The sequence below is a fragment of the Schistocerca americana genome, chromosome 3 (assembly GCF_021461395.2).
Source record: "Schistocerca americana isolate TAMUIC-IGC-003095 chromosome 3, iqSchAmer2.1, whole genome shotgun sequence".
NCBI classification, from domain to species: Eukaryota; Metazoa; Arthropoda; class Insecta; order Orthoptera; family Acrididae; genus Schistocerca; species Schistocerca americana.
This window is the reverse complement of record NC_060121.1, coordinates 542,543,251-542,570,075: the sequence shown is the minus strand read 5'-3', so window position 1 is coordinate 542,570,075 and position 26,825 is coordinate 542,543,251. Positions and strand designations below refer to the sequence as shown.

The 26,825-nt window shown below is 43.7% G+C and overlaps 1 protein-coding gene across 1 annotated transcript in view; it reads left to right on the top strand.

Annotated features, from left to right (window-relative positions):
* LOC124606931 (TWiK family of potassium channels protein 7) overlaps positions 1-26,825 on the top strand; it is a 457,919-nt gene that overhangs the window by 163,696 nt on the left and 267,398 nt on the right. Inside the window, exon 2 of the mRNA XM_047139046.1 lies at positions 20,935-21,220. Within this exon, the coding sequence (XP_046995002.1) occupies positions 20,935-21,220 (286 nt within the window). The remainder of the gene's footprint in view (positions 1-20,934; positions 21,221-26,825) is intronic.

Here is a 26,825-nt window from a genome sequence, read left to right as displayed (position 1 = left end):
ACTTCCCTCCGTTTGGTTTCGGTTTGCGTAGACTTTGCTAGTCCCTCTTCTTAATCCAAAGTCATATCGTGTTACTAATGGACCTTATTCAGCGACTGGGGGCATGTATCGGGTCATAAACCGGGTTCATAATTGTGTATGAACACTAGGACATGTTTTAGAAAGGAGTGACGACTTAACAAATGCTACTCACAAGGGGTGGCCACAACGTTTGGGTTACGGATTTACTTCAAACTTTGTACGCTTTCAATAATCTTTCAGGGCAACATAATGTCCAGGTAGTAAGACTTGGGCGATTTCGAAAAAATCGGAAGAGAAGTTTCACGTGCCAGTGATGCACAGGTGCGTTGCGACTCTGAGGACGCGACGGCGGCAGTCATGAAGTTAGCGTCCAAGCTCGTAATCGGTGGGTCGCTGAATGAAGTCCTTCTCACCTACTTTTTTTAATCTCTAGCTTTTTCACCATTAGTCATATTTTTTCGCACATATTACATTTGAAACGTAATATGACGAAAAGACACGTCTATTTGCATGAAATTTTATTGAATTTCCAATGTTATTTTGCTGTTTACTGATTTCTAGCACTACAACAAATATTATGCCACTTCCATTGGCAAGTTAAAAACTTAATGAAGCGCTTTCGAACTTGTACATATTTGATTGTTCAAGAACGAGAAATTGCTTCTCGTGAAGATGCTATTAAAGTACATTCACTTGCACATCGCCCTTTTTCGGCACCGATAGTTACAAAAATGTTGCGTTACGTATGGTTTGCATTCAAATTGGAGGAAAAAAAAGAGAAATTTTTCAAAATGTCAACGACCCTCGTTTTTCCTGAGAAACTCCGAAGATGTCTTGGGCGCGTGTGGAAATTGCATTCATTCGGTGTAGTAGGTGCAGTTCTAATTTATTTTCTACGTGCCTATATGAAAAACGTCCTGAACATCCTAATGTGGGGATCACATCCGACGATTAATCGTACATTGCCCTCATTTGCATGTTATAAGTCACTCCATTATTGAATAAAGTTATTTACATCTTTATTTATCGATATTTGACTTGGGCTTTCCTGGCCTGTCTCTCGTCCTTGAAACTTGTCTGCAGATCGAGACGTTCTTAGTACCTTACCCGATTACACGTATGAGGGATTTCGGAAATCACGACAGGCATACGTTTTGACCTAACCTCGTGCGTTTGGTCGTTTAATTGTCAATTGTTATAAATATATTTGTTGTGATATTAAAAGCTAGCAAACAATCAAATAACATTGAATATTCAATAAAAGTTCATGCAAAAACGCTTGTCTTTTCATCATATTACTTTTCAAATGTAATACGAATGAAATAATATAACTAACTTTAAACAAAACAAAAATTAAGAAAAACATGATCGGACTCGATCCCGTGATCCATCAATTACACAACTTGAACGATATCAATGACTGTTGACTTCTCTTGCTCAGGGCCGCAAAATTTCTCTTACGATTTTGTCGAAATCGCCTAAGTAGTACGACTTACTACTTGCACGTTATATTGTCCTAAAAGGATTATTAAAAGTTTACAAAGTTTAAAGTGAATCTGTATGTCGAACGCCGTGGCCTCCTCCCTGTCAGATGAAGACATGACAATCACATGCCGCGCTGAAGCAGAGGACACTATTGCTCTGTAACGAGCTTGGCAGCTATCTTAAATTGCTCACTCCAGCCGGTCTGATCAGCCAGAGTCACCAGCGAAAAAGAAATATTCTCAGAAGAGCATTTCATTATTTTTGGCGCCGTATGATGTGCTGTCCTTAAGTTATCAACTTTCCACTGTAATATGTAAGAAAAACAACCTAGAAGCTTCAGTGTATGATGTGCGTGTGATACTCAGCGCTTCGGCGTAGTTCTCTCCCACGTATCGCACACCTACATTCAGTTGACTTGACGTTTCTGACTAGTTATTGCACGCTGGCAGCTCGAGCGTCAGCCTGTCTGAGAAGTGACACGTCCATTTGTTTTCCTGCCACTCAGCAACCGTTTGAGGTCGCTCACTTAGAGTTGCAGGCTTTGCGCCCTGTTTGGTTTCCGATTACAGCCGGTAACTGAAGTCATCTTTGCTAACAGCTCGTAGATAAACACGGAAAATGCTGCGCTCCTCGCTTTGCGGCTCAGATCACAAACCAAATGCAGGAATCTGCGCTCTGAGACAGGGTGGTCAAGCTGTTCTTTTCATTGCCTTCAACCTGACGCAACATAAAATTTTAGAATGATTATCCCTTTCGTATCACAAAAGAGAGTGAGCGTGACTATTCCTGCCGGTGGTTGAGTGCGGAATTCTTTGGGTTTAGCGAAGAGCTGTGAAACCGTTCGTTGCTCGATATCGTCGTTTCACTTTCGTGATAGTGCACCCAGGTTTCATCCCCTGTAGCAATCCTATCCAGAAACCCTTTACGTTCGACCTGGAAACGACGCAGAAATTTCTTACAAACATGGAAGAGGCACCCATCTTGCGGACACTTCATCATGGACAATATTGTTTGCTGAAACGACACTAATATCTATTTCAGTTACAATAACGCACCTGTTTCCCTCCAGAGGCTCTGTCATTGCGGCAGTGTTATCATTCATCACTACGCGGCTTACAGGTCCGGCCGCGGACCGTCTTCACACAATACCTATATTATGAAGTTATTCGATGAAATAGCAAGCTGACCTATACCAATAACAAAACTGTAAAAGTGTCGTGTCTGAAGTTTCTCTGTTAACACGTCATCCTCCAAAACTACTAGAACGATTTCTATGGGGGTTTTAAATGGTAAGTTCAACGTAGCTAGGTGCAACTTAGAGGCTTTATTTCATCAAAATCGTATCACGGAAAAAAAAGATATACATTAAGAGGGGTGTTCAATGGGTAACGTAACACAGTTTTTTTCTGAAACCAGGTTGATTACTTTCAGGATTCCAGTACACCATATAACACCCACTCTTTTGGCTACAAAACCCTATTTTTCAACCTAATCTCCGTTCAATGCGACGGCCTTACGCCACCTTACTGGGAGGCTTGTATGCCTGCTTGGTACGACTCCACTGTTAGATGTCGTAGTCAGCGTCTTGCTGCATTAGTAACATCCCCACCATCCATGTATTGCTTCCAGAAGAGTGCGTTCTTCATTAGGACAAACAGATGGAAGTTCGAAGGTGCGAGATCCGGGCTGTAGGGCGAATCCCGCTGGGTACACATCTTTGGGTACCCCAGATAGCTGACGAGCGTGTCAGCACTAACAACAGAGACATCCAGTTGTACAGCGAGGTGTTTGATAGTGATCCGTCGGTCATCTCGAATGAGTGTGTCCGCACGTTCCAACATTGCTGGAGTCACACAGATGTGTGCGGCCGGCCTGCACGCGGGAGGTCGGACAGGTTTGCGCGGCCTTGTTGCGACGATGACAGACACCTCGTTCCAACTACGCAACGTGACTTTGTTTGCTGCCATCTATGTTTCCGTAGTCATTCTCCAAGCGCTTACGAATATCTGCGATGCTCTGGTTTTCCGCCAAAAGAAATTCAGTGATAACACTCTGCTTCGAATGCATCACCGTTATAGAGGTTATTTTGAAGGCTACGTACGGCACCAACACGTAACGGAACTTCATGAAATTATACAGGCTGAAGAGGGAATGATCCACGATGTCTCACAACAAATTCTGCATTTTTTCAACCTAAATTGGCAGAGAAAAAATGTGCTGCATTACTTATTGAACGCCCCCTTGTATTATAAAAATGTGTGTGTATGTGTGTACACCATTTCCTCCGAAACCACTGGACCGATTTTAACATAACTTAGTACACATATTACTTACTGTCTGGAAAGAATTGCTGTGGGGGTAAGAACCACCTGGCCATTAAAGGGATGGTGGTGAAAAAGAATTTTAGGACACGATGCGCGAACACTCAAATTCTTTTCGTCCAGTATTTGAGAAAAACAGCACTTTGTGATTTGCAGAAAACTTGAAAAACGTAGCTTCAAGCATTTACGAAAATTTTCCTCCCTTACAAACGCCCAAAATGATGAAAGGATCACTTACTACATTTCCACTGTTCATGCGGTAAAACTGTCGTATCAGACACGACACATGACATACAGATTTATTACTTCTTTGCTACCAACTCTATTCGTAGCACATTCAGCAGACAGTATCCATGTTTTACTGCTGAACGTACCTACAAAATTATATCTTTGTACGGCACAGAGAGGGGGGAGGAGGAGATGGACAGAGAAAGGGAAGAGGAGAAGGTGGGCAGGGAGAGGAGGTGGAGGAGGAGATGGAGGAGGTGTACAAAGAAAGAGGTGGTGGATGGAGAGACGGGGGAGGGAGATAGGCATATAGGGGGGGGGGGCAGAGCAGGTGGACAGAGAGAGAGAGAGAGAGAGAGAGAGAGAGAGAGAGAGAGAGAGAGAGAGAGAGAGAGAGAGAGAGAGAGAGTGGAGGAGGAGATAGACTGATAGAATTGAAATGAATACATTCCCGGTCAACGCGGCGTACTCATCTGGTACTGCATAAATCAGTTGGTATGTCAACAGTTGTCAATATACACATGCAGCGAATGTGAATGCTCAAACATGAATATAGCGCATACACAAATGTGTGACTGGTATTTCAAAGCTCCGTCTGGATTGGAGTGCCGTATTTCTTGAAAAGCTGCTCTCACGGCGGTGACAATTTGAGGACTGTGAACGGCAAGCAGACTCCTCAGAGCTTCCCAAAGAGCGATTCACACCTGACCGCTCTCTGTGCTGAATTGTTCACTGTTGAAGACATTACCCCACCTGAAATGCCCTGTATATTTGAGCATAGTCTTACAGGATGAAATCATTTATTACTGCATCGCAACAAGGACGTAAAAAAAGCACCGAGAATTTTATCTCTATAAAGTTGCGCAGGTGCGTTTCTATGTGCAAAGTCGTGGAAGCTAGTGCATTTCTCTAGAAACATGTCACTCACAGACACGCCTTGCCTTGTCAGAAGGTGTTCCATTCATGGCTTCCCGACAGATCAGAACACAACTGCTGCCACTGCGCATGCTAAACGGAAGCTTATCTGCGACTAAAACGTCCGTGAAGCAATTTTAGTCTCAATACAGACGGAGCGACCTCAATAGACATGCTCCTTCCTACGATAAGGAGTGACCTGATCACCTCGCTTGCCTTCATGAAGGAATCCGCCGTCAGTGTTCAACGACATTGCTTTCCATCGACAACATCAAGAGTATTTGATAAGCGCTGGCATAACCACGATTTTCAATCGATCGAGCTGAACATTTCTGACGATGAATTTTTGCTCAGCATTTATTACAACTGTCTACAAACAAAATGAAGGAGTAATTTCAATCATCTGGCTATCTCTGACTTTGTTTGACGTGCCTACAGCAAGTCAACTTCTCGTTTGCTTGATCGTACATTGATCGTACATTGATCTTACTTAAGCAATCTGGAAATTCCAACTGTCATTCTACCCCGATCTCCAAGTACCATTATATTGACAAACTTGTAGCTGTGTACTAAATACTGACGAAACAAGCGAACTGCAATGCTGTTGATTTGAGGGAGGTAGCTTTGTGCAGTACCGTTGCGGTATCAGGAAACTCGGTTTTCGTGACAATTATTTTATGGTTTCACGTGTTACTATTGTTACTAGGAATCTTTCGTTATATACAGAAGCCTGTGAAGTTGTGCGTAACTGTAATGTTAAAATTAATATCATTGAGACCTTCCATTGTGTTCTTGGCAATTCTAAAGGGGAAACAGCTTGTTTTGGACTATCTCAGATCAATCCGTCACGCGAGTAAATTTAACTACGGCTGAAATGATTCCATGTCAGTTTTGGCCTCTTATGGTGCTGTATTAAAACGCAGAAATGAATGAGAATCAAGGAGGAAGAACCTGACGCCAGAAAATGAACTGCTCTTATGAAAAAGTAACGTACCTCCATCGTTCGTCGTCTCATACTTATGAGCTACAGTGAGCTTTCGCACTTAATCGGGACAAGTCGTTATGTTTTAATTCCACATCTCGTTAGTTAAAACGAATAGCGTCAATAAACATTCTTTCTGATGGTCGCTAGACATTTGTCTTGATTACTTACCTCCCACGTTTAAAGTCTACTAAAAGCCAACACCCCCCTCCCCCCCCCCCCCCCCCTCTGTTTACTACAACAGCGATATTCTCACATAACGTTCTGAGAGATCAGAGATTAGATTAGTTTAGTTTTTTGTTCCATAGATCCGTACTGAGGAGATCCTCGTGGATGTGGAACATGTCACTTTCTTTTTTAAGCTGAAATAACAATACTAATAGTATGAGTATATGCAATACATCATTTTTAAGCTGAAATAACAGTACTAATAGTATGAGTATATACAATACATCATTTGAGTCTGTTAAAAAATTCGTCAATGGAGAAGAAGCAGTTGGCCACTAGTAAGTCTGTCAGGCTTCTTTTAAACTGATCTTTATTTGTAACTAAATTTTTTATGTTTGCTGGCAAATTAATGATGATGAGTGTTCCTGAGTAGTGGACCCATTTTTGAACTAAAGTAAGTGCTTTTAAGTCCTTGTGCAGATCATTTTTGCTTGTGGTATTGTATGTATGAACTGAACTGTTTGTTGGAAAAAAAAATATTATTAAGGACAAAGTTCATTAAGAAGTAAATATACTGGGAGGCAGTAGTTAGTATACCCAGTACTTTGAAGAGGTTTCTACATGAGGTCCGTGAATTTGCTCGACAAATAATACGTATTACACGCTTTTTGACTCTGATAACTTTTGTTTGACTTGAAGAGCTATCCCAAAATATTATACCATATGACATTATGGAATGAAAGTAGGCGAAGTATGCAAGCTTTTTCATTTTTATGTCGCCTATGTCTGTTAACACTAGAATTGCAAATACAGATTTGTTAAGGCGTTTCTGCAGTTCTGTGGTGTGCTCCTCCCAACTGAATTTATTACCAAGTTGTAATCCCAGGAATTTAAGACTTCAACCCCTTCTATCTGCTCTTCGTCATACTTTATGCATATGCTGGGTGGAAATCTCTTACAGGTTCTGAATTGCATACAGTGAGTCTTTCCGAAGTTTAATGTCAGTGAGTTGGCTGTAAACCATTTATTAATATCCACGAAAATATCATTAGCAGATCTTTCTAGAACTACACTTGACATACTATTTATTGCAATACTTGTGTCATCTGCAAACAAAACGAACTCTGCTTCTGGCAGTGTAACTGAAGAGAGATCATTAATGTACATAAGGAAAAGAAATGGCCCTAAAATGGATCCTTGTGGGACACCACATGTAATTTCTTCCCATTCTGATGATGACTGATGACTTAATTCACTATTCCCTTGCACTGACACCCTTTGTTTCCTGTTAGCGAGGTATGACTTGAACCATTTTGCAGCACTGCCTGTCACTAACCTATATGCCCCATCAAACTTCCCTCTTAAGATAACCTAATGCTAATGCGTGTGACGCTGCTCTGAGTCGAAACGTCGGAATCCATCTACGCAGGTGAAGGGAACTGCTCGATAATCATCACCCAAGCTAATCAGTTAACTCAGGTTACTCGCATTTGGATTGGTTCTGCCGTGAGCAAAGAAGATGTTGGCTTATTTTCTAGCTAGACATGTATCACTGAAGTTGCAGCATCATTTTTTTATTGTTTTCTGTATAAAGTTTTCGATGGTAGCATGGTAGCAGATGACAAATTGTGAAAAAAATAGCTATGACACAAAGCACAGTAAGCTAAAAAAACAGCTTTTGTTAACAAGGTGTATAAAAGTTTCCGTTATCAAATTGGTAATTGTTTTACAAAAAAAGAAAGTTTTATATGTAAAGATAGCAAAAATTATTTTCCCTTTTATTTAACTGAAAGCAACCAAAAAACGCACTGATGAACTGAAACTTCAGCGAAACATGTCTATGTAAAGAAGAATAAACAATATAGTTTTCCCAAGGTGGAACCTACACGAAAACGAATTTGTTAGTAAACACGAGCGCAAGAGTGATCTTCAACCTCAAAATCAGATCCTCGCTTTAGGAGTGCGTATACTGGGTTCGACAAACTTTTCTCTGGACAATGCCCGCCGAGAGACTTAATATATTGCCCGTGACTGGTACGTAGTGTCGAATGACTAATCATTTTTCACTTACTATTAAACTGAGAGGGGGTACCGTTTTATAGCTATCAAACTAAAACCATCCTGCGATTTGGGAAGCAAACAATTCTCTGTTCAATCATTCTGTAGTTCACACAATATCATCTTTTAGTGTTTTCGTAGAGTACACAACTCTGCACGTGGCAAGGATTTTAGCTTGCATGTGATAGAAACTGTCGCACAAGTAAGAGTGAGTGAAGTAGTGTACAATAAAGCAGTTCAGTTCGGTGAGAAACATATGCTGTTTTTGTGTTCTTTTTTAAATTCACGGTACGCTCAGTAGCCGCCGAATAGACATATGCAGAAATGCCTGAGAATCAAAATACTGCAGATCTGTACTAAGAAGACGAGGAACGACAAATTCAAATCGACAAGTCAGATTCGCGATCCAGTTACTTCTCTGTACTCAAAACTGGCAATGTGTCGGATTCTATTTCAGTTATTTGTCGACGACAATTGACATAGTAGAAACCACTGAAATTCACATCGCATTTTGCAGTACGAGGCTATGGCGTTCCTTAAACTTGGAGGCAGAGAAGATCTAGCAAACTGCTGCTAGTCAGAGGACTACTGATTTTACGGCGTTTACAGGGATTGAAAAATACTTTGAAAGGTATGCTTGAATATAAATGTTGATGCTAGCCGCAACTGCAAGTTGCTTTGTGGTATTTGATCACAAACGGCATCCGTGAATGTCCTCAATTAGTTCCAAGTATCAGTCGTGGGCAGAACAATGAGAATTCTGTGTAGTCTTGAGAGCATTACGTCGGAGCTAAGAGAATTTGAACGTGGGATAATTATTGGTGGTCGCATAGTGGGTGCTTCCATAAGCAAGGTATCCGAAGTGTTCGCTGTTTAAACACACCCCGTATCGAAGATTTAATTTCAAACAGGGGTAACGAAAAACATAAGAAACTAAGTCACAACGTGCACGAATTTTTCAGTCGAGCGATCGTGACGGGCAGTCAATGAAGAGAACTGTGACGAAAAACAAAGAGGACGGCGACACCTGAAAAAGTCACTGCAGAAATAAATATCGCACTCGGGAACCCTATCGTCACCAAAATAACGCGAAGGGAGCTCCATAAGCAGGGAATCGCAAGATGAGCTGGAATTTCGAAACCACACATGAGTGATGAAAACGTTCGTAACAGGAAAACGTGGTGCCGAAGCCAAGAAAACCAGGACCTTGGAGCGAAGGAAGGAAGTCATTTTCATCATGAGTCTTGTTTCACACTGTTTTCAGCTTTTTGCCAATTTTAAGTCCCAAGAGTGAAATATGACTGTGGTCTGGTAATGATTTGGGCAATCATTTCGTGATATTACAACGGCCCCGTGGTCACTCCCTAAGGTCGAATTACTGCCAAGGTTTCTCTGACCATTTTGGCCGATCAGGTCCGTTCCATTGCACAATGTCCGTTCCCCAGTGGCGATACTGTGTAGCAAGACAACACCACCACCACTGTTAACGCAGCTGGCACGTCCAGGACTGGTTTTGTGAGCACCAGGATGGATTGTTGCACCTTGCCTGGTCATCGCAGCCACCAGATTACAATGTTACTGTGCCTTAGTGGTCTACTTTGGAGAGAAGGGTGCGTGGTCGCTATCCACCCGAACTGGCTACTGTTTTGCAGTAAGACTTCTATAAGATTTCCTTTAAACCCGTACAGGATCTGTATCTATCCATTCCAGGACGACCGGAAGCTGTTTTTTAATCCCAACGGGTTTCCTACATCGTATTAAGTTTGGTAATATGTTGTGTCCACGAGACTCAGAGGGCCATAGACACGGGTTCCCAGGTAGATGCCGTGTTTCTTGACTTCAGCAAAGCGTTTGATACAGTTCCCCACAGTTGTTTAATGAACAAAGTAAGAGCATATGGGCTATCAGACCAATTGTGTGATAACAGGAGGCAGCATGTCATTCTCAATGGAGAGAAGTCTTCCGAAGTAAGAGTGATTTCAGGTGTGCCGCAGGGGAGCGTCGTAGGACCGTTGCTATTCACAATATATATAAATGACCTTGTGGATAACATCGGAAGTTCACTGAGGCTTTTTGCGGATGATTCTGTAGTATATACAGAGGTTGTAACAATGGAAAATTGTACTGAAATGCAGGAGGATCTGCAACGAATTGACGCATGGTGCAGGGAATGGCAATTGAATCTAAATGTAAACAAGTGCAATGTGCTGCGAATACGTAGAAAGAAAGATCCTGTATCATTTAGCTACAATATAGCAGAACAGCAACTGGAAGCAGTTAATTCCCTAAATTATCTGGGAGTAGGCATTAGGAGTGATTTAAAATGGAATGATCATATAAAGTTGATCGTCGATAAAGCAGATGCCAGACTGAGATTCGTTGGAAGAGTCCTAAGGAAATGCAATCCGAAAACAAAGGAAGTAGGTTACAGTACACCTGTTCGCCCACTGCTTGAATACTGCTCAGCAGTGTGGGATCCGTACCAGATAGGGTTGACAGAAGAGATAGAGAGGATCCAACGGAGAGCAGCGCTCTTCGTTACAGTATCATTTAGTAATAGCGAAAGCGTTACGGAGATGATACACTCCTGGAAATGGAAAAAAGAACACATTGACACCGGTATGTCAGACCCACCATACTTGCTCCGGACACTGCGAGAGGGCTGTACAAGCAATGATCACACGCACGGCACAGCGGACACACCAGGAACCGCGGTGTTGGCCGTCGAATGGCGCTAGCTGCGCAGCATTTGTGCACCGCCGCCGTCAGTGTCAGCCAGTTTGCCGTGGCATACGAAGCTCCATCGCAGTCTTTAACACTGGTAGCATGCCGCGACAGCGTGGACGTGAACCGTATGTGCAGTTGACGGACTTTGAGCGAGGGCGTATAGTGAGCATGCGGGAGGCCGGGTGGACGTACCGCCGAATTGCTCAACACGTGGGGCGTGAGGTCTCCACAGTACATCGATGTTGCCGCCAGTGGTCGGCGGAAGGTGCACGTGCCCGTCGACCTGGGACCGGACCGCAGCGACGCACGGATGCACGCCAAGACCGTAGGATCCTACGCAGTGCCGTAGGGGACCGCACCGTCACTTCCCAGCAAATTAGGGACACTGTTGCTCCTGGGGTATCGGCGAGGACCATTCGCAACCGTCTCCATGAAGCTGGGCTACGGTCCCGCACACCGTTAGGCCGTCTTCCGCTCACGCCCCAACATCGTGCAGCCCGCCTCCAGTGGTGTCGCGACAGGCGTGAATGGAGGGACGAATGGAGACGTGTCGTCTTCAGCGATGAGAGTCGCTTCTGCCTTGGTGCCAATGATGGTCGTATGCGTGTTTGGCGCCGTGCAGGTGAGCGCCACAATCAGGACTGCATACGACCGAGGCACACAGGGCCAACACCCGGCATCATGATGTGGAGAGCGATCTCCTACACTGGCCGTACACCACTAGTGATCGTCGAGGGGACACTGAATAGTGCACGGTACATCCAAACCGTCATCGAACCCATCGTTCTACCATTCCTAGACCGGCAAGGGAACTTGCTGTTCCAACAGGACAATGCACGTCCGCATGTATCCCGTGCCACCCAACGTGCTCTAGAAGGTGTAAGTCAACTACCCTGGCCAGCAAGATCTCCGGATCTGTCCCCCATTGAGCATGTTTGGGACTGGATGAAGCGTCGTCTCACGCGGTCTGCACGTCCAGCACGAACGCTGGTCCAACTGAGGCGCCAGGTGGAAATGGCATGGCAAGCCGTTCCACAGGACTACATCCAGCATCTCTACGATCGTCTCCATGGGAGAATAACAGCCTGCATTGCTGCGAGAGGTGGATATACACTGTACTAGTGCCGACATTGTGCATGCTCTGTTGCCTGTGTCTATGTGCCTGTGGTTCTGTCAGTGTGATCATGTGATGTATCTGACCCCAGGAATGTGTCAATAAAGTTTCCCCTTCCTGGGACGATGAATTCACGGTGTTCTTATTTCAATTTCCAGGAGTGTAGATAAACTCCAGTGGAAGACTCTGCAGGAGAGACGCTCATTAGCTCGGTACGGGCTTTTGTCAAAGTTTCGAGAACATACCTTCACCGAGGAGTCGAGCAGTATATTGCTTCCTCCTACGTATATCTCGCGAAGAGACCATGAAGATAAAATCAGAGAGATTAGAGCCCACACAGAGGCATACCGACAAAACTTCTTTCCACGAACAATACGAGACTGGAATAGAAGGAAGAACCGATAGAGGTACTCTAGGTACCCTCCGCCACACACCGTCAGGTGGCTTTCGGAGAAAGGCTGTAGATGTTTTTGGTGTTCCATATTTTCGTTCATCACCTCTAATCCACATCGGAAGATCAATTATTCTAGTTCTCTATTAAGTGCTCAAGCCAACTTTCGTTCACGAACAACTGAAATCACATTGAGAATACAGATTATGTTCAGATAGGTTTGCATCTGTTTTTTCATAAAATAATTCGCGCTACAAAAAGTAAATGAAAAGTTATAAAGTTAGGAAAGTCCATCCTCTTAATCTTTCAATGATTCCTTCAGTAATGATAACTGTTCGAATAAACAAGAAATATTACAAAAGATGAGCAATAAAGAGTTACTTATTGCCGTGAGACACGAATGACGATTTTTGCGCAAAGCTTCAGCTTGAGCCACAGCATGGCACAGTATTCTACGTGAAACAGGATCGCACACCTTCAGTAAGCAGAGTGTAACTCTTTTCCCTTCCAGGAAATTCGAGAAAGCTTAAAAGCCTGGAGAAATTAAACTGAGCAAAACTTGACAAGTGCCTTAGCAGAGTTCACAAACAATCTGCACATCTGGTCTCCATAGTGTCCACAAGATAGTATTTCTCATACACAACGCATTCTGTCAATGCTAACGGATAGCGGAATGCAAAGCTCTGTAACATGACACGACAGTTCCAGTACGCATATATCCCTGTTACCGTTAGTCTTTCATCTGTGTTACTGCATTTGCATCATAGTCCTGTTTCTTCAACCTGAGTAACGAAAGACATAACTAAACAGCTTAAATGACCTCGCTCTCGTTCCCGCATATTTACTGCGATAGTCGATTCTCGTAAACTGTTTGAAATTCCACTTTATGGCTCTTCTGTACAGATTAAGTTCAGCTCATCCTTTACGGACTAGACTAAATAGTTTTCCATGCCAAAACATACCATCCATCAAACAGCCAACCTTACGCTATTTTCACGAGATCGCTCACTCGAAAGCTATCGATTTAAGAATTGCTATTCAGTGCAGCTTGCGGAATTCTCGACAGCCATTAAATACTGTGCAATGATACTTTGCCCCTGGTTTATTTTAAAGGGGAATCCAAGATATTTTATGATCCGCACAACTTTCACAGCTAGTGTCCATTTGCTGGTACGTGAAGTATTTTAAGCAAGTCGACCAACCTCATGGCATTATTCTGTTATAATTTTTCTTTTATGTGATATTTAAAACTACCAATGTCTCTGGAAAAACAGTAGAACGAAGCTGTAACTGTGTTCTCAGTTGTCACTTGTTACAGTTATAATTCTCCGTAGGCCTGTTGTAGGCCAACACATTCACGTTAAGTGTCCGAAGAGGCTAAAGTGTCCAACATTGTTAAGTAAATTTAAATTAATAGGATTTATAAATCACGACATTGCAGCAATCAGCGAATCGTACTCGGTGTCAATTTCAGTCAATTGTTACTGAAATATGAAGCGTGATTGGCTCTTACCCACAGTGTACTAGTCTTCAATAAAAGAGGTACCGTTTATGACACAGGTTGCCCGATCGTTATATATGTCATCGGTGGTCGTGGTATGGAGGGTCTTCATTCCGTAATAATTAATAAGTGTTCCGCAGAAGTCAATTTAATACAAATTTTGGATTCTGATCGAAGCAGCTTGACATAATACTTCAGGAGAACTTATGGCGGTCTTCGATTTAAAATTACTACATGGGCCGTGGAATTGAATATGCGGAGACTGTGTACGTAATGTAAATAAGACAAATGAATTAATCTAATCTGTGCTCAGATATTTCGAGAATCAACTGATCTAAAGGCAACCTGTGATGACTCGACAAACAGGAACGAGTACTCCAAATGACGAGTACTCCAAATTTCTGTCAGCTCGGGCCATGTTTCATGGCAGTAGTCGCTGAATGCTGTGTTTCGCGGATAAATTCTTGACTTAACCACCTTGCTCACAAGAAAGATACAAACCAATGTAAAAAAAATAATAAAAAGAAAACAGGCGATTCCCTAGTGCCTTCGCTTTCAGAAGACTTTCTTACTGTGTTTTATAGTGGAAGAGTCATACTGTGTGCCTGTGCACTTTGTTGCGATATTTAAATTGCTGCAAATTGTTCTGGAAATAAATAAACGGGAACCTGACGACTCAATATTGGCTGCTCGTCTCTAAAAGGGAGGGCTTGGCACAGATATTTGATCAACCTTATGTTGCCCGTGCTGTGAACTTAGCACCGGGCTTGAGAGATCGCTGACGATTGTTAACAAGGAACTAACTTCAGGGTGGCAGTTATAACAATCCACAAATCCGGCTGTACTAGACATGGCTTACATCTGAATAGGATTTGGAAGGAATGGCTGCGAAGCTCATAGCTGACAATACACTAGGCGGGTTTGGCTAATCCAGGGCCAAATATCGGCGATAACATGTAGGAGGGCTCTAGATCTTTTTCGGATGTAGTCCGGTAGAGCGTGTCCCTGCTTGACGAAGGTTCCGTTAATGCTGGAAGTTACTTCAGTAAATGGGGAGTGCAGATCAGAACGCACAGTAATCTTATTTAATCACAATATTATGGAAATTAAAGGTAAAGTAGATAAATTGCTAATTATCTTGACAATGGCAATACCTGTATCTCAGTGCATCATTTATATAGCGAAGGAATACTGAAGTTGAGCCTTGACACCCAAATCCAGCTTACTATGCCTTGCCCCACCACTTCCGTTAGCTCGCTTACCATTGGCTGCCACTGTCCTCTCTTCCATACCTGATGATAGACTGTCCTAGTGAACTGTATCACATTCCAGTTTAATAATACACATTTTAACCAATCGGGCAACATTAATAAAAGGTTTTTAATAGGTAATCATGCTCAAACGTGGATAAAAAGCAATACATACCAAAATTATTTGCTTGTCATAAAATGTTAGGTTAAAAATTCTGTTCCGATGCGTTAACCGATGGTCTTGAATTAGTTTACTTTATCTGCCATTCAGTCACAAAATTTACTCGACATGATAAACATACTCAAATTTAATGCCCAATGCTAGGTACTTCCCAGTTTATCATCAAATCATTTCGTTAACATGACAATCTCTACATATATATTTTTTGTATCAAGTAAGGATGGAATTTAGAAATAAGGTGATCTACTCTTGTGTGCTGTGCTGTGTGTATTAAATGTTCGTAAGTTTCCTTTTGCGAAAACTCCACCTCAGTCTAGTTATGAATGACGCGTCTCTATGATAGTGGAGACACTGATGGTCTGTACCTATCCATGGCCGGCTAAACTCTGTTACCTCCATATCTCGCTAAATGGTCTGTACTCCTTTTCGATGCTTACCAGAGTGCATCCAAAATAGCAGTACCCGTGCCCGCTTTCTATGCTGCAAATTCCTCGGTCTAGCTTTCACTCAGAAACGTCTAGTCCTGCGCCATTCCTACAGTAAACCGCCAACAATAGGCTGCAAAGCTCGCAGCTTAGGTTCGTTGTCTCTGTTGTGTCTAGAAATCCTGCATACTCGGTTCGCTAGACAAACAATCAAACAACTCGTACTAATGAGTTTTATTACAACAAGACAAATACAAACAACACTTCTGGTCCTAGCGACCGCTACTAAAAAGTCTGTCAACTGAACTGCAGTGACTGTTGATCTGTAACTGAGCTGCGTAGAGATTGGTAATGAACAGGGCACGATGCGTCGGCTAATGAAGTGGCTAACGGTGAAGCTGCTGTCGAAGTGGGCCATCACCAGTGGGGCCGCTGCTGCGCGTTGTCGTCCTGGAGGGAGGTCGGTCAGTGTGCGATTGGCTGACCTCTTCTCACGCCCTTCTCTAGTCTGCTGGGGCCCATAAGAGGGTGTGGCGGCCATGCATCTTCGCAGCCCAATGTGACTGTAGACTTCTGTCGGAGACTCAACACTCCCGATTAGTGAAGTTGTGCTTAGGCTCGATCCCACGATACTGCGTAACCCAGTAGTTAATAGCATGAGTGGTATATCGAGGATACAGTTAGTAAGACGACACAGGCGCCCAGCGCCCAAGTAGATCAGTTAGCAGACAGGCGGATCGGTGCTTCATCCATGGAAGATCGGCCTTCATATGAAGCATCTGCACAATGATTGAAATTCATGATATCCAGTTTTATGGCGCTATACGATAAGTTTGTGGAATTGAAAAAAGCGTATGAGGCCCGAAGATGGCAAAATGAATTGCCGAAACTGGTTTAAAGTTCATTGATATTGAAAAGTACGAACCAACTGATGTCCGCTCCTCCTACCCCCCCCCCCCCCCCCCCCCCTCTCTCTCTCTCTCTCTCTCTCTCTCTCTCTCTCTCTCTCTCTCTCTCTCTCACTCACTCACTCACTCTCACACACACACACACACACACACACACACACACACACACTCACACACTCTGGAGCGCGCGCGATTTTTAAAAAAATCAAATAATAATTATTTACATAAAATACTTTTTAGTATGGCACGTGTTTGAAACGGACTAAACAGTATATTTTCTTCTAGCCTCATACAGACTCATAACCCCGTACAAATAATCCTGAAAATTTGTTCTTGTGAATTTTTTTGTAGCTGTAGCAATACTTTTGAAATGTAAAGAGAAACACGGGGCAGAAGCAATAGATAATAGCAAGGAGTGCAGAGCGAAGCAGTCGTTGAAACAAAAATGTACAACAGACCATATCATTTGCAGTGCAATAAAATTGTTAGTGACCTAGATGAACTATTCATGCACCATTCGTTTATTGCATGTGGCCCACGTTTTTCGTTTTAAACTTTGTAAGTATTGACATAGCTATTAAAAATTCACGAGCACAAAATTGCTCTACTATTTGTTTACTGTACTCACAACTAAGACGTTCTTCCTTAAAATCATCTTCCAACTGGCTTAAATTTTACTGTCTGCAGAGGTAATCTCTCTCCACTCCTCATTTCGAGATGTTCGCTCCCGTGTTTCCTGTTATTATATTGAAGATATTCAGTTTCCTCCTTTTATTTTTTAGACATCTATTTGTTGTTCCACACAAGTTCCCAAACTTTGCTAATTTCTTCTCCATGTCTTGGTTATATAGTACGTACCGTGGCAACATAAATAGCTAAAAATGTTTGACCTGTTCTATAGTTAACCACAGTTTCTGTTTGTAGAGGATGTTTTCGTTTAAAAGATGTTCATTTTGTCTCCTTTTCTGAAATAGTCAGTTGATACTATTCACAATTCTTGCCTAATAAACGCAGTCCCATTGTTGGTTGTCTTCATCCTCTGCCAACAACTTGGTGTCAAATGGCTCTGAGCACTATGGGACTTAACATCTGAGGTCATCAGTCCCCTAGAACTTAGAACTACTTAAACCTAACTAACCTAAGGACATCACACACATCCATGTCCGAGGCAGGATTCGAACCTGCGACCGTAGCAACAGAGCGGTTCCGGACTGAAGCGCCTAGAACCGCTCGGCAACACCGACCCTCACAACTTGGTGTCGTGTGCAAATATAATTCAATTCAAACGGGAATTTCTGTTAACCTTATTACCCGTTAAAAATCTACTTCCATTTCCGGGTTGCATCATCTAAATAAATGTTAAGAGGTGTTCGTGAAATACTGAAGTTTTGTCTAGCTCCTTTAGTTGTGGTTATAGGCTGTCTCATAATGTATCTAAAACAACAGTCGTGTGTTTGTACAGACACTTTAACCGTTTATTAGGATCTCAGTTGGTCCATTACGACCAGGGAACGTCGGCTGGTACGTACTTTTCAATGTCAATAAACTTTACCAACAGCCATACACTTTAAGATAGTTGATTTTATTCTGAAAGAAACCAGTTTCGGCAATTCATTTTGCCATTTTCAGGCCCCACATGTTTTTTTTCAAAACTACGAACATATCGCATAGCGCCATAAAACTGGATATCGTGAATTCCAATCGTTGTGCAGATGCTTCAAATGTAGACGTGACAGATGGTGGCTATTTTCAGAACATAAAACATTCATGATTAATGTTAGTGCCATTACAGCTTCACACATCGTTGAAATCTGGCTTAAAATGGCAACCCCCATACACGACATAGTTAAAAACAGCTTTTCATTGTTCGTGACCAGTGTAATTGAATGGCAGTCATAAAACAAAAGCGTTATGACGTTAAAACTTCGTATGATGTAAATACAGATTGTGTCTATTATTTAGTTTTAACGGCATAACTACTTTCTTTTTATGGCAGTCGTTCTGTTACACTCGCCATGAACGACGAAAAGCTGTCTTTGACTATGTCATGAACGGTTCTGTCATTTTAAGAAGGATTTTAACGATGTTTGGGACTGTAACGGCACCAACACTAATCAAAAATGTTTTATGATCTGAAGATGGCTAGATTGTTTGCGCATCTAGTAATCCATCCAGATAAAGATATCACGTGCGATACTGACTTAATGGGTTTTCAGTCCCTCGCATAAATTTAACAAAATACGTAGTGTTACTTTGTTTTAGATCAAGAGATTATGCAGACAGATCAAAACGCGCCACGTATTTAAAAATGTGCAACTGAGACTTGTTTTAAATATCAATACAGTTGCTATTTTCCCGTGATTAATAAGCTGGTTATATTGCCATCACAAGTTCTTGGAATGTTCCATTCTTTTTGCTTCTTAGATATTTTTTGTGCAACGTCTGTGATAATAATAAAATATTGATGATGATGATGATGATGATGATGATAGTTACTGTAATAATACACTACTGGCCATTAAAATTGCTACACCAAGAAGAAAGGCCGGCCGGAGTGGCCGAGCGGTTAAAGGCGCTACAGTCTGGAACCGCACGATCGCTACAGTCGCAGGTTCGAATCCTGCCTCGGGCATGGATGTGTGTGATGTCCTTAGGTTAGTTAGGTTTAAGTAGTTCTAAGTTCTAGGGGACTTATGACCACAGCAGTTGAGTCCCGTAGTGCTCAGAGCCATTTTTGAACCAAGAAGAAATGTAAATGATAAACGGGTATCATTGGACTAATATATTACACTGGGACTGACATGTCATTACATTTTCATGCAATTTGGGTGCATAGATCCTGGGAAATCAGTACCCCGAACAACCACCTCTGGCCGTAATAACGGCCTTTACACGCCTGGGCATTGAGTCAAACAGAGCTTGGATGGCGTGTACACGTACAGCTGCCCATGCAGCTTCAACACGATACCACAGTTCATCAAGAGTAGTGACTGGCGTATTGTGACGAGCCAGTTGCTCGGCCACCATTTGCCAGACGTTTTCAATTGGTGAGAGATCTGGAGAATGTGCTGGCCAGGGCAGCGGTCGAAGATTTTTTTGTATCCAGAAACGCCCATACAGGACCTGCAACATGCGGTCGTGCATTATCCTGCTGAAATGTAGGGTTCCGCAGGAATCGAATGAAGGGTAGAGCCACGGGTCGTAACACATCTGAAATGTAACGTCCACTGTTCAAAGTGCCGTCAGTGCGAACAAGAGGTGACCGAGACGTGCAACCAATTGCACCTCATACCATCACGCCGGATGATACGCCAGTATGGCGATGATGAATACACGCTTCCGATGTACGTTCACCGAGATGACGTCAAACACGGATGCGACGGATGCGAACCTGGGTTCATCCGAAAAAATGGCGTTTTGCCATTCGTGCACCCAGGTTCGTCGTTGAGTACACCATCGCAGGCGCTCCTGTCTGTGATGCAGCGTCAAGGGTGACCGCAGCCATGGTCTTCGAGCTGATTGTCCATGCTGCTGCAAACGTCGTCGAACTGTTCGTGCAGATGGTTGTTGTCTTGCAAACGTCCCCATCTGTTGACTCAGGGATCGAGACGTGGCTGCACGATCCGTTACAGCCATGCGGATAAGATGCCGGTCATCTCGACTGCTAGTGATACGAGGCCGTTGGGATCCAGCACGGCGTTCCGTATTACCCCCCCCCCCCCCCTGAACCCACCGATTCTATATTCTGCTAACAGTCATTGGATCTCGACCAACGCGAGCAGCAATGTCGCGATACGATAAACCGCACTCGCGACAGGCTACAATCCGACCTTTATCAAAGTCGGAAACGCGATGGTACGCATTTCTCCTCCTTACACGAGACATCACAACAACGTTTCACCAAGCAACGCCGGTCACCTGCTGTTTGTGTATGAGGATTCGGAAACTTTCCTCATGTCAGCACGTTGTAGGTGTCGCCACCGGCGCCAGTCTTGTGTGAATGCTCTGAATAGCTAATCATTTGCATATCACAGCATCTGCTTCCTGTCGGTTAAATTTCGCGTCTGTAGCACGTCATCTTCGTGGTGTAGCAATTTTAATGGCCTGTAGTGTAGTAATACCAGCACACAGGGAACGATAGAACATAAAATCGATGAAGGTATTACTCCATCATTACACTAGATCGTGAACAATAAAGTTGTGGCAGTGCGATGTAGTGTAAAGAACTGAGGTACATGTATGTCCTGCACTGCGTGCAGGTGTTCCGGGAGCTGGAGCAGCCAGCGGAGGAGGCGCGGCTGCGCGCACTGGCGTCCACGGTGCGCGAAGAGCGCGCGTGGCTGCTGCAGCGGCTGCACAACTTGACCGCGGGGGCGGGGGCGGACCAGCGCGTGGAGGCGGCGCTGCAGCGCTACGAGGCGGCGCTGGCCGACGCGGTGGGCGGCGGCGTCTCCGTGCCCCCTCCACCTCCGGGCGAGCCGCCCGTCAGCCGCTGGAACCTGCTGCAGGCCGTCTTCTTCGCATCCACCGTCCTCACCACCATAGGTGGGCCCGCCAGCAGTACTCCTTACTGTCATACTCTACAGGCGGTTGTAATTAAACTTTCGCTACTTGGGAAGGCCCTCCAGAAAAACGAGTGCAGCGCGGGATTAGCCGAACGGTCTGGGGCGCTGCAGTCATGGACTGTGCGGCTGATCCCGGCGGAGGTTCGAGTCCTCCCTCGGGCGTGTGTGTGTGTGTGTGTGTGTGTGTGTGTGTGTGTGTGTGTCTGTGTCTGTGTCTGTGTCTGTGTCTGTGTCCGTGTCCGTCTGTCCTTAGGATAATTTAGGTTAAGTAGTGTATAAGCTTAGGGACTGATGACCTTAGCAGTTAAGTCCCATAAGATTTCACACACATTTGAACATTTTTTTGAAAAAAAGAGTCACCGTATGACAATGAAATTTTCTGTATACAACTGTAAGATCATGCGGAAGGGAGCTAACGAGTAAACCATCGAAAGTAACACATTTTAATTTACACGAAAGTGGATAATATTTCTTAACTGCGTACCATGTTTACGTTCCAGGTTACAAATGTTACTAAATGTGACGACCATCTGCATTCACGGCAACCTGGAATCATAGTAGAGATTCCTTCCAACAGTTGTTGTTACCGAGCGAAGTGGCTCAGTGGTTAGCACACTTGACTCGCATTCGAGAGGACGACGGTTCAGGCCCGCGTCCAGCCATCTTCATTTAGGCTTACCGCGATTTCCCTAAATCGTTTCAGCTAAACTTCGGGATGGTTCCCTCGAAAGGGGCAAGATCCCCTCGCTTCGAAACTGTTACTGTTATTACTCAGCTTAGCCGCGAGTCTGTAGAGGGTGCTATATGTGACGTACAGTATAACTGGTTAGCATTTCCACCCGGAATTTGCGAGTGTAAGTCGGAAGTCATACGTTCCTTGATCCGCCTTGATGGGTCGTGTCGTCGGATTTCCCCCTACCTGTGCGCGGTGCAGCTCTCGTAAATGTCGTCCCGTGCAGATTCTTCATTGGCGCATTGGATGTCCCTGTCGGTGGAAGCTAATTATCTGAAATTGCTGTCGATCAACTTTGGGGTATCTATTTAATCGAAATTAACATTCAGAATGCCGTAATATCACTTTTATTCCTATTAGATCGATAATGAAACACTCATGTCACAAACTACTCGTAACCGAGAGCATGGCTACCATTGAACAGCCGGCCGCGGTGGTCTCGCGGTTCTAGGCGCGCAGTCAGGAACCGTGCGACTGCTACGGTCGCAGGTTCGAATCCTGCCTCGGGCATGGATGCGTGTGATGTCCTTAGGTTAGTTAGGTTTAAGTAGTTCTAAGTTCTAGGGGACTAATGACCACAGCAGTTGAGTCCCATAGTGCTCAGAGCCATTTGAACCATTGAACAAGACAGGAAGAGCTCTTAACGCCGACTGCCGACTTTGGCGCGCAGTCCGTATCTCTTACTAGTTTCGTCACAGTTCGTGGATTTCCGATCAAGTTCGTACTTACTAAGATATGCATTTGTTAATGAACGGGTGTGAATTTTAGCGAAGAAAAATTATGATAAATATTTTTAAACATCCAGAGGCTCCTCCTAGTATTCATGTTGTCATAAACGACTTTAATTATTAAATATAAGTAAACAAAATCGGTGACTTTGGCGCCAAGATGGCGGTACTTCCCGTCATGTATATTTCCCAGGCTGACACTTGTTGCTACGGTCCAGCGCCGAGCCCCACCCCACTACGCGCAACATACGGTCGCTTCGTCACCTAGCCAGCCAGCGTGGGAAATGCTCTCCGACTCATGGCCGGCTACGGACTACAGCACTTCCTAACTATCGCGAATACATCAAATAAGAGACAATAATTTATTAAAACTGGTATAAATGTCTTCCTTACGTAAGAGGCACTGTACAAAGGGCACGTCCGACTTCCTTGACCATTTTTCCCTAACGGGATGGGACCGGTAACCTCGCTTTTTGGTCCCCTACCACAAATAAACCAACCAACCAACAATCGTACACGGCATTTTTCGAACGTTGGAGCATGCAATGTTCGGGTGTCGTGAGAAAGCTCGTAGACTGCTTAAAGATCGCTCATTACGTCCAGCATTCTCAGCCATGGCTTCTGTAACTTCAACAATTTAGAGGCGCAATTGGCCTTTGTCAGGAGCAAATCCCTAAATCGCCAGTTAATTCCCACTTACGAATCATGTTCTTCAACGCACGGTGCGGGAAGTGACCTCCACGTATTCCTATAAGGCGTCGATACTATTCAAGAGTGGCAGCACTATTTCTGTTTCTTGTCCGGACGCATGTTGACTGTCTGCAAATGTAATACACTCTGATGCTCGATTCAACCCTTCGCCGCTATAGCAGTACCGGCGCCTAGCGGCAATTCATGACACTAACACTACTAACAATGCAAATCCCTCAGCGCATATTCTGAGCATCATTCCTATGAAGTTGGTTACCTGGACGGTAAATGGCCTTCCTTCTACACTGGGTCAAAAAGCGAAAGGTTAATTAGAACCACCCTGTATATCACTAGATGGCTAACCCATTTCATGCTTCAAGTCCAAGTTGCAGATTGCCTATCTGAAGTCTTCCAGGACCAACACACATTTGATTTTCAGTGTTTCGTATTATTACTAACCGAATTTAAAAATTCAATACGCTGTCATAACCTAGACATTAAGTTGTATAGACTTACGTTAAAGGTTCAATTTGTCAAAAAATATTAGTTAGAAAACGTCTATGTGTCGTGAGGCAGCGTAACTTGTGACGCGGTAACTACCCAGACTACATGACCCACTACCAGAAGTTGAGGACACTTTTCGACTTCCAACAAACTTTGCAAATTATTTCAATCCATTACAAGACTTCCCCTCCCTCCCTCCCTCCCTCCCTCCCTCCCTCCCCCCCCCCCCCCCCATCCACAGAACCATAGGAGGAGATAAGCTAATCGCTTGCTACATTCTTGTTGCTCTTGCAGTACAGCCTCAGCATTAGACATTACATATTAATTTATTACTTCTTTACTATTAGCTGTCTTTGGAGGGTATTCTACAGACAGTATCCAAATATGCCACTGAATTAACATGCGAAATTAATATCTGTACGATACGTAGTTCAGGAGATACGTCATCAACATTAAGATGCATGAAAAACTAATTTCTGCTTAAAATGAAGCGCAACCTGCCCGGACGTTACTCATCCATTGTTTCTCAATGAGAGCACTGAGCCACTTCCAGCGAAGCTTAAACATAATTTTAAACTTTTTCTGAACTCTTTCCAGCTTACATGCGTAAGGTCAAATACTTAACACCCAACTCATTTGTAAAGTAATTAAACGTTTGGAGCTGTTTTACAAACGGCGGTTCGATTCTTTAAACCAGGCATAGGTAACCTTAGTTGAGCTGCGGGCCATATTCACATAATTAAGCTCGCGGACTACGTTGTCACGTGTCGCAACAACAGCGCTCATGGTCCGTACAATCAAAACTATAGTGTCTGTGAAGTTAATGTTTACGGGGTGACATACCGATGTGAATGGAACCCTGCTGCCGTTGTTCAAATAGACACATTTTATGAGTAGTGGTAATTCTCGTGCCATAGGCGCCCACTAGCAACGTTGGCGATCTATCAACAGACGTAGGCAGTAAGCAGCAAGTAACGTGTGTGTGTGTGTGTGTGTGTGTGTGTGTGTGTGTGTGTGTGTGTGTGTGTGTGTGTGTGTTGGTGTGTGTTGTCAGCACTGATCCAGAGGAGACAATACTTCTCCTCACACCCCTCGAACGTAGCGAGCTGTTTCCCCCATTCTCCGCAAGCACATGAGCACTTCACGCTCAGGCTAGGAACGTGTTTCTCTTTGTTGTTCAGAGCCATCGGTGGCAAAATGGCACTGCGCACGCACAGGGTAAGCTAAACTTTCACTGGTCTGTCTAATGAGCCGCAAACTCGAGGCGAGCCGAGCGTCGGCTGATATAACAGAATATAGGTCCCCTGCGGGATACGCCTTGCTGTCTCCCACGATTTCTTCCGCGGGACGGACTGAAACCAACCCTTGGCCGAATCCGGCCCACGGATCGCCGGTTGTCCACCCGTACCTTCTTACACTCGGTAGTTTTCTGGTAGCACACTATTTAATAAGAACCAACGCGAAGCATTTGCTCAGTAAACGAACTTCTATTTCAAGACTGGCATCTTCAAATCCCCAAAAGCTACTGTCTCGATATGTTTAGCTTTTATTTACGACTGGCTTCAGCCAACATGAGAACGACGTAACAGTTCTTTACCGAATAGCCAAAAGTCATGGGAAGGCGTTGTGACAAGATTCGGTTGTCGCTTACCGAAGGCCCTGCGCAGAGCTGTGTTCAGAATCATCAGTGCCATAGACTGAAGCTGTGGTGCGGATGCGATAAGAGAAAATTTTGTACTAACTAACCAGTAAAACTTGCATTCCAGAGCAATTAAAAACCCAATAAGCAGCGTTAAGGTTTACCGTTTAATTGTACAAAATTATATTATTGATTTAATGAACTGATGAGAAATGAGATAAAAAATTTATATTTGAAATAGAGAGAGAGAGAGAGAGAGAGAGAGAGAGAGAGAGAGAGAGAGAGAGAGAGAGAGAGAGAGAGCTGTATGACCAAGCCAAAACCAGTTTTTCAATTACAGAAATGATCTGTCGCAACTACATATAAGGACAACTGAAGGAAGGTAATAAAGAACCAGATTTAAACATACTAGCTTCAAATGTAGTAATTACGGACAGAATCTCATTTACGAATAGTCATCTGAAAATGGTTTTGCTCACCTTCAGTTTAATATTCACGTCAGCGGACGATGTCAAATGCGGCATGGATCCGTTACAGATCGTGACTAAAGAGCGCCACCAGAGACGCGGAAGGCAGGTCTTGTGGCTCACAACAACGGACTAAGCAAGCGGCCGCGACTTTGTGCTACATAGTGAGCCGTATGAGTATAACCTAATCTATCTCAATCACCTATCACAATTAGTTGCTTTATGGATCCCGACTATGTTGTGGTCTTTGACTTTAAGGCTTTCGTCATTATCATTTCATCACTGTCCTACTCATCACGAACTTGGCCATGTATAGGTTTACATGTTTGTAACGAGATTGGACGCAAAGTTCAGAAACTCAAGAATCGGCACATGGTGACAGACAGTAAAATAATTTAGGAATTCCTGCTTGGATGAAATGAGGTATGCTAGAAATCAACTTCCCGCGAAATCGAAATCGCTTCAAACTGCCGAAATTCCATTAAGGATTCTTTTAGGAAGCTCAGTGATTTTGCTGATTGCCAATGGGAATTCGACATGATGGAGTGCTGAGGTGAATGCTGATTTATTTCACAAGAGCTGTCCAGTGAAAAACTTTGCCGATAACCCCATACAAAATACGAGGGCGTGCTGAAAGGTAATGCCTCAGAATTTTTTTATTCCATTCTCAATGTAGGTTGAAGTATTACATGTCATGCATATTACTCGGTCGACTTTCCCGCCTCGCTGATGCAAGCTGCAATCCTCTGCCGCTAGAGGACTCCCAATTGTAGTGCGTAACATGGCGGTGTGTAGCGTAACTGTGAGAGGCCCTCAGAGAAACG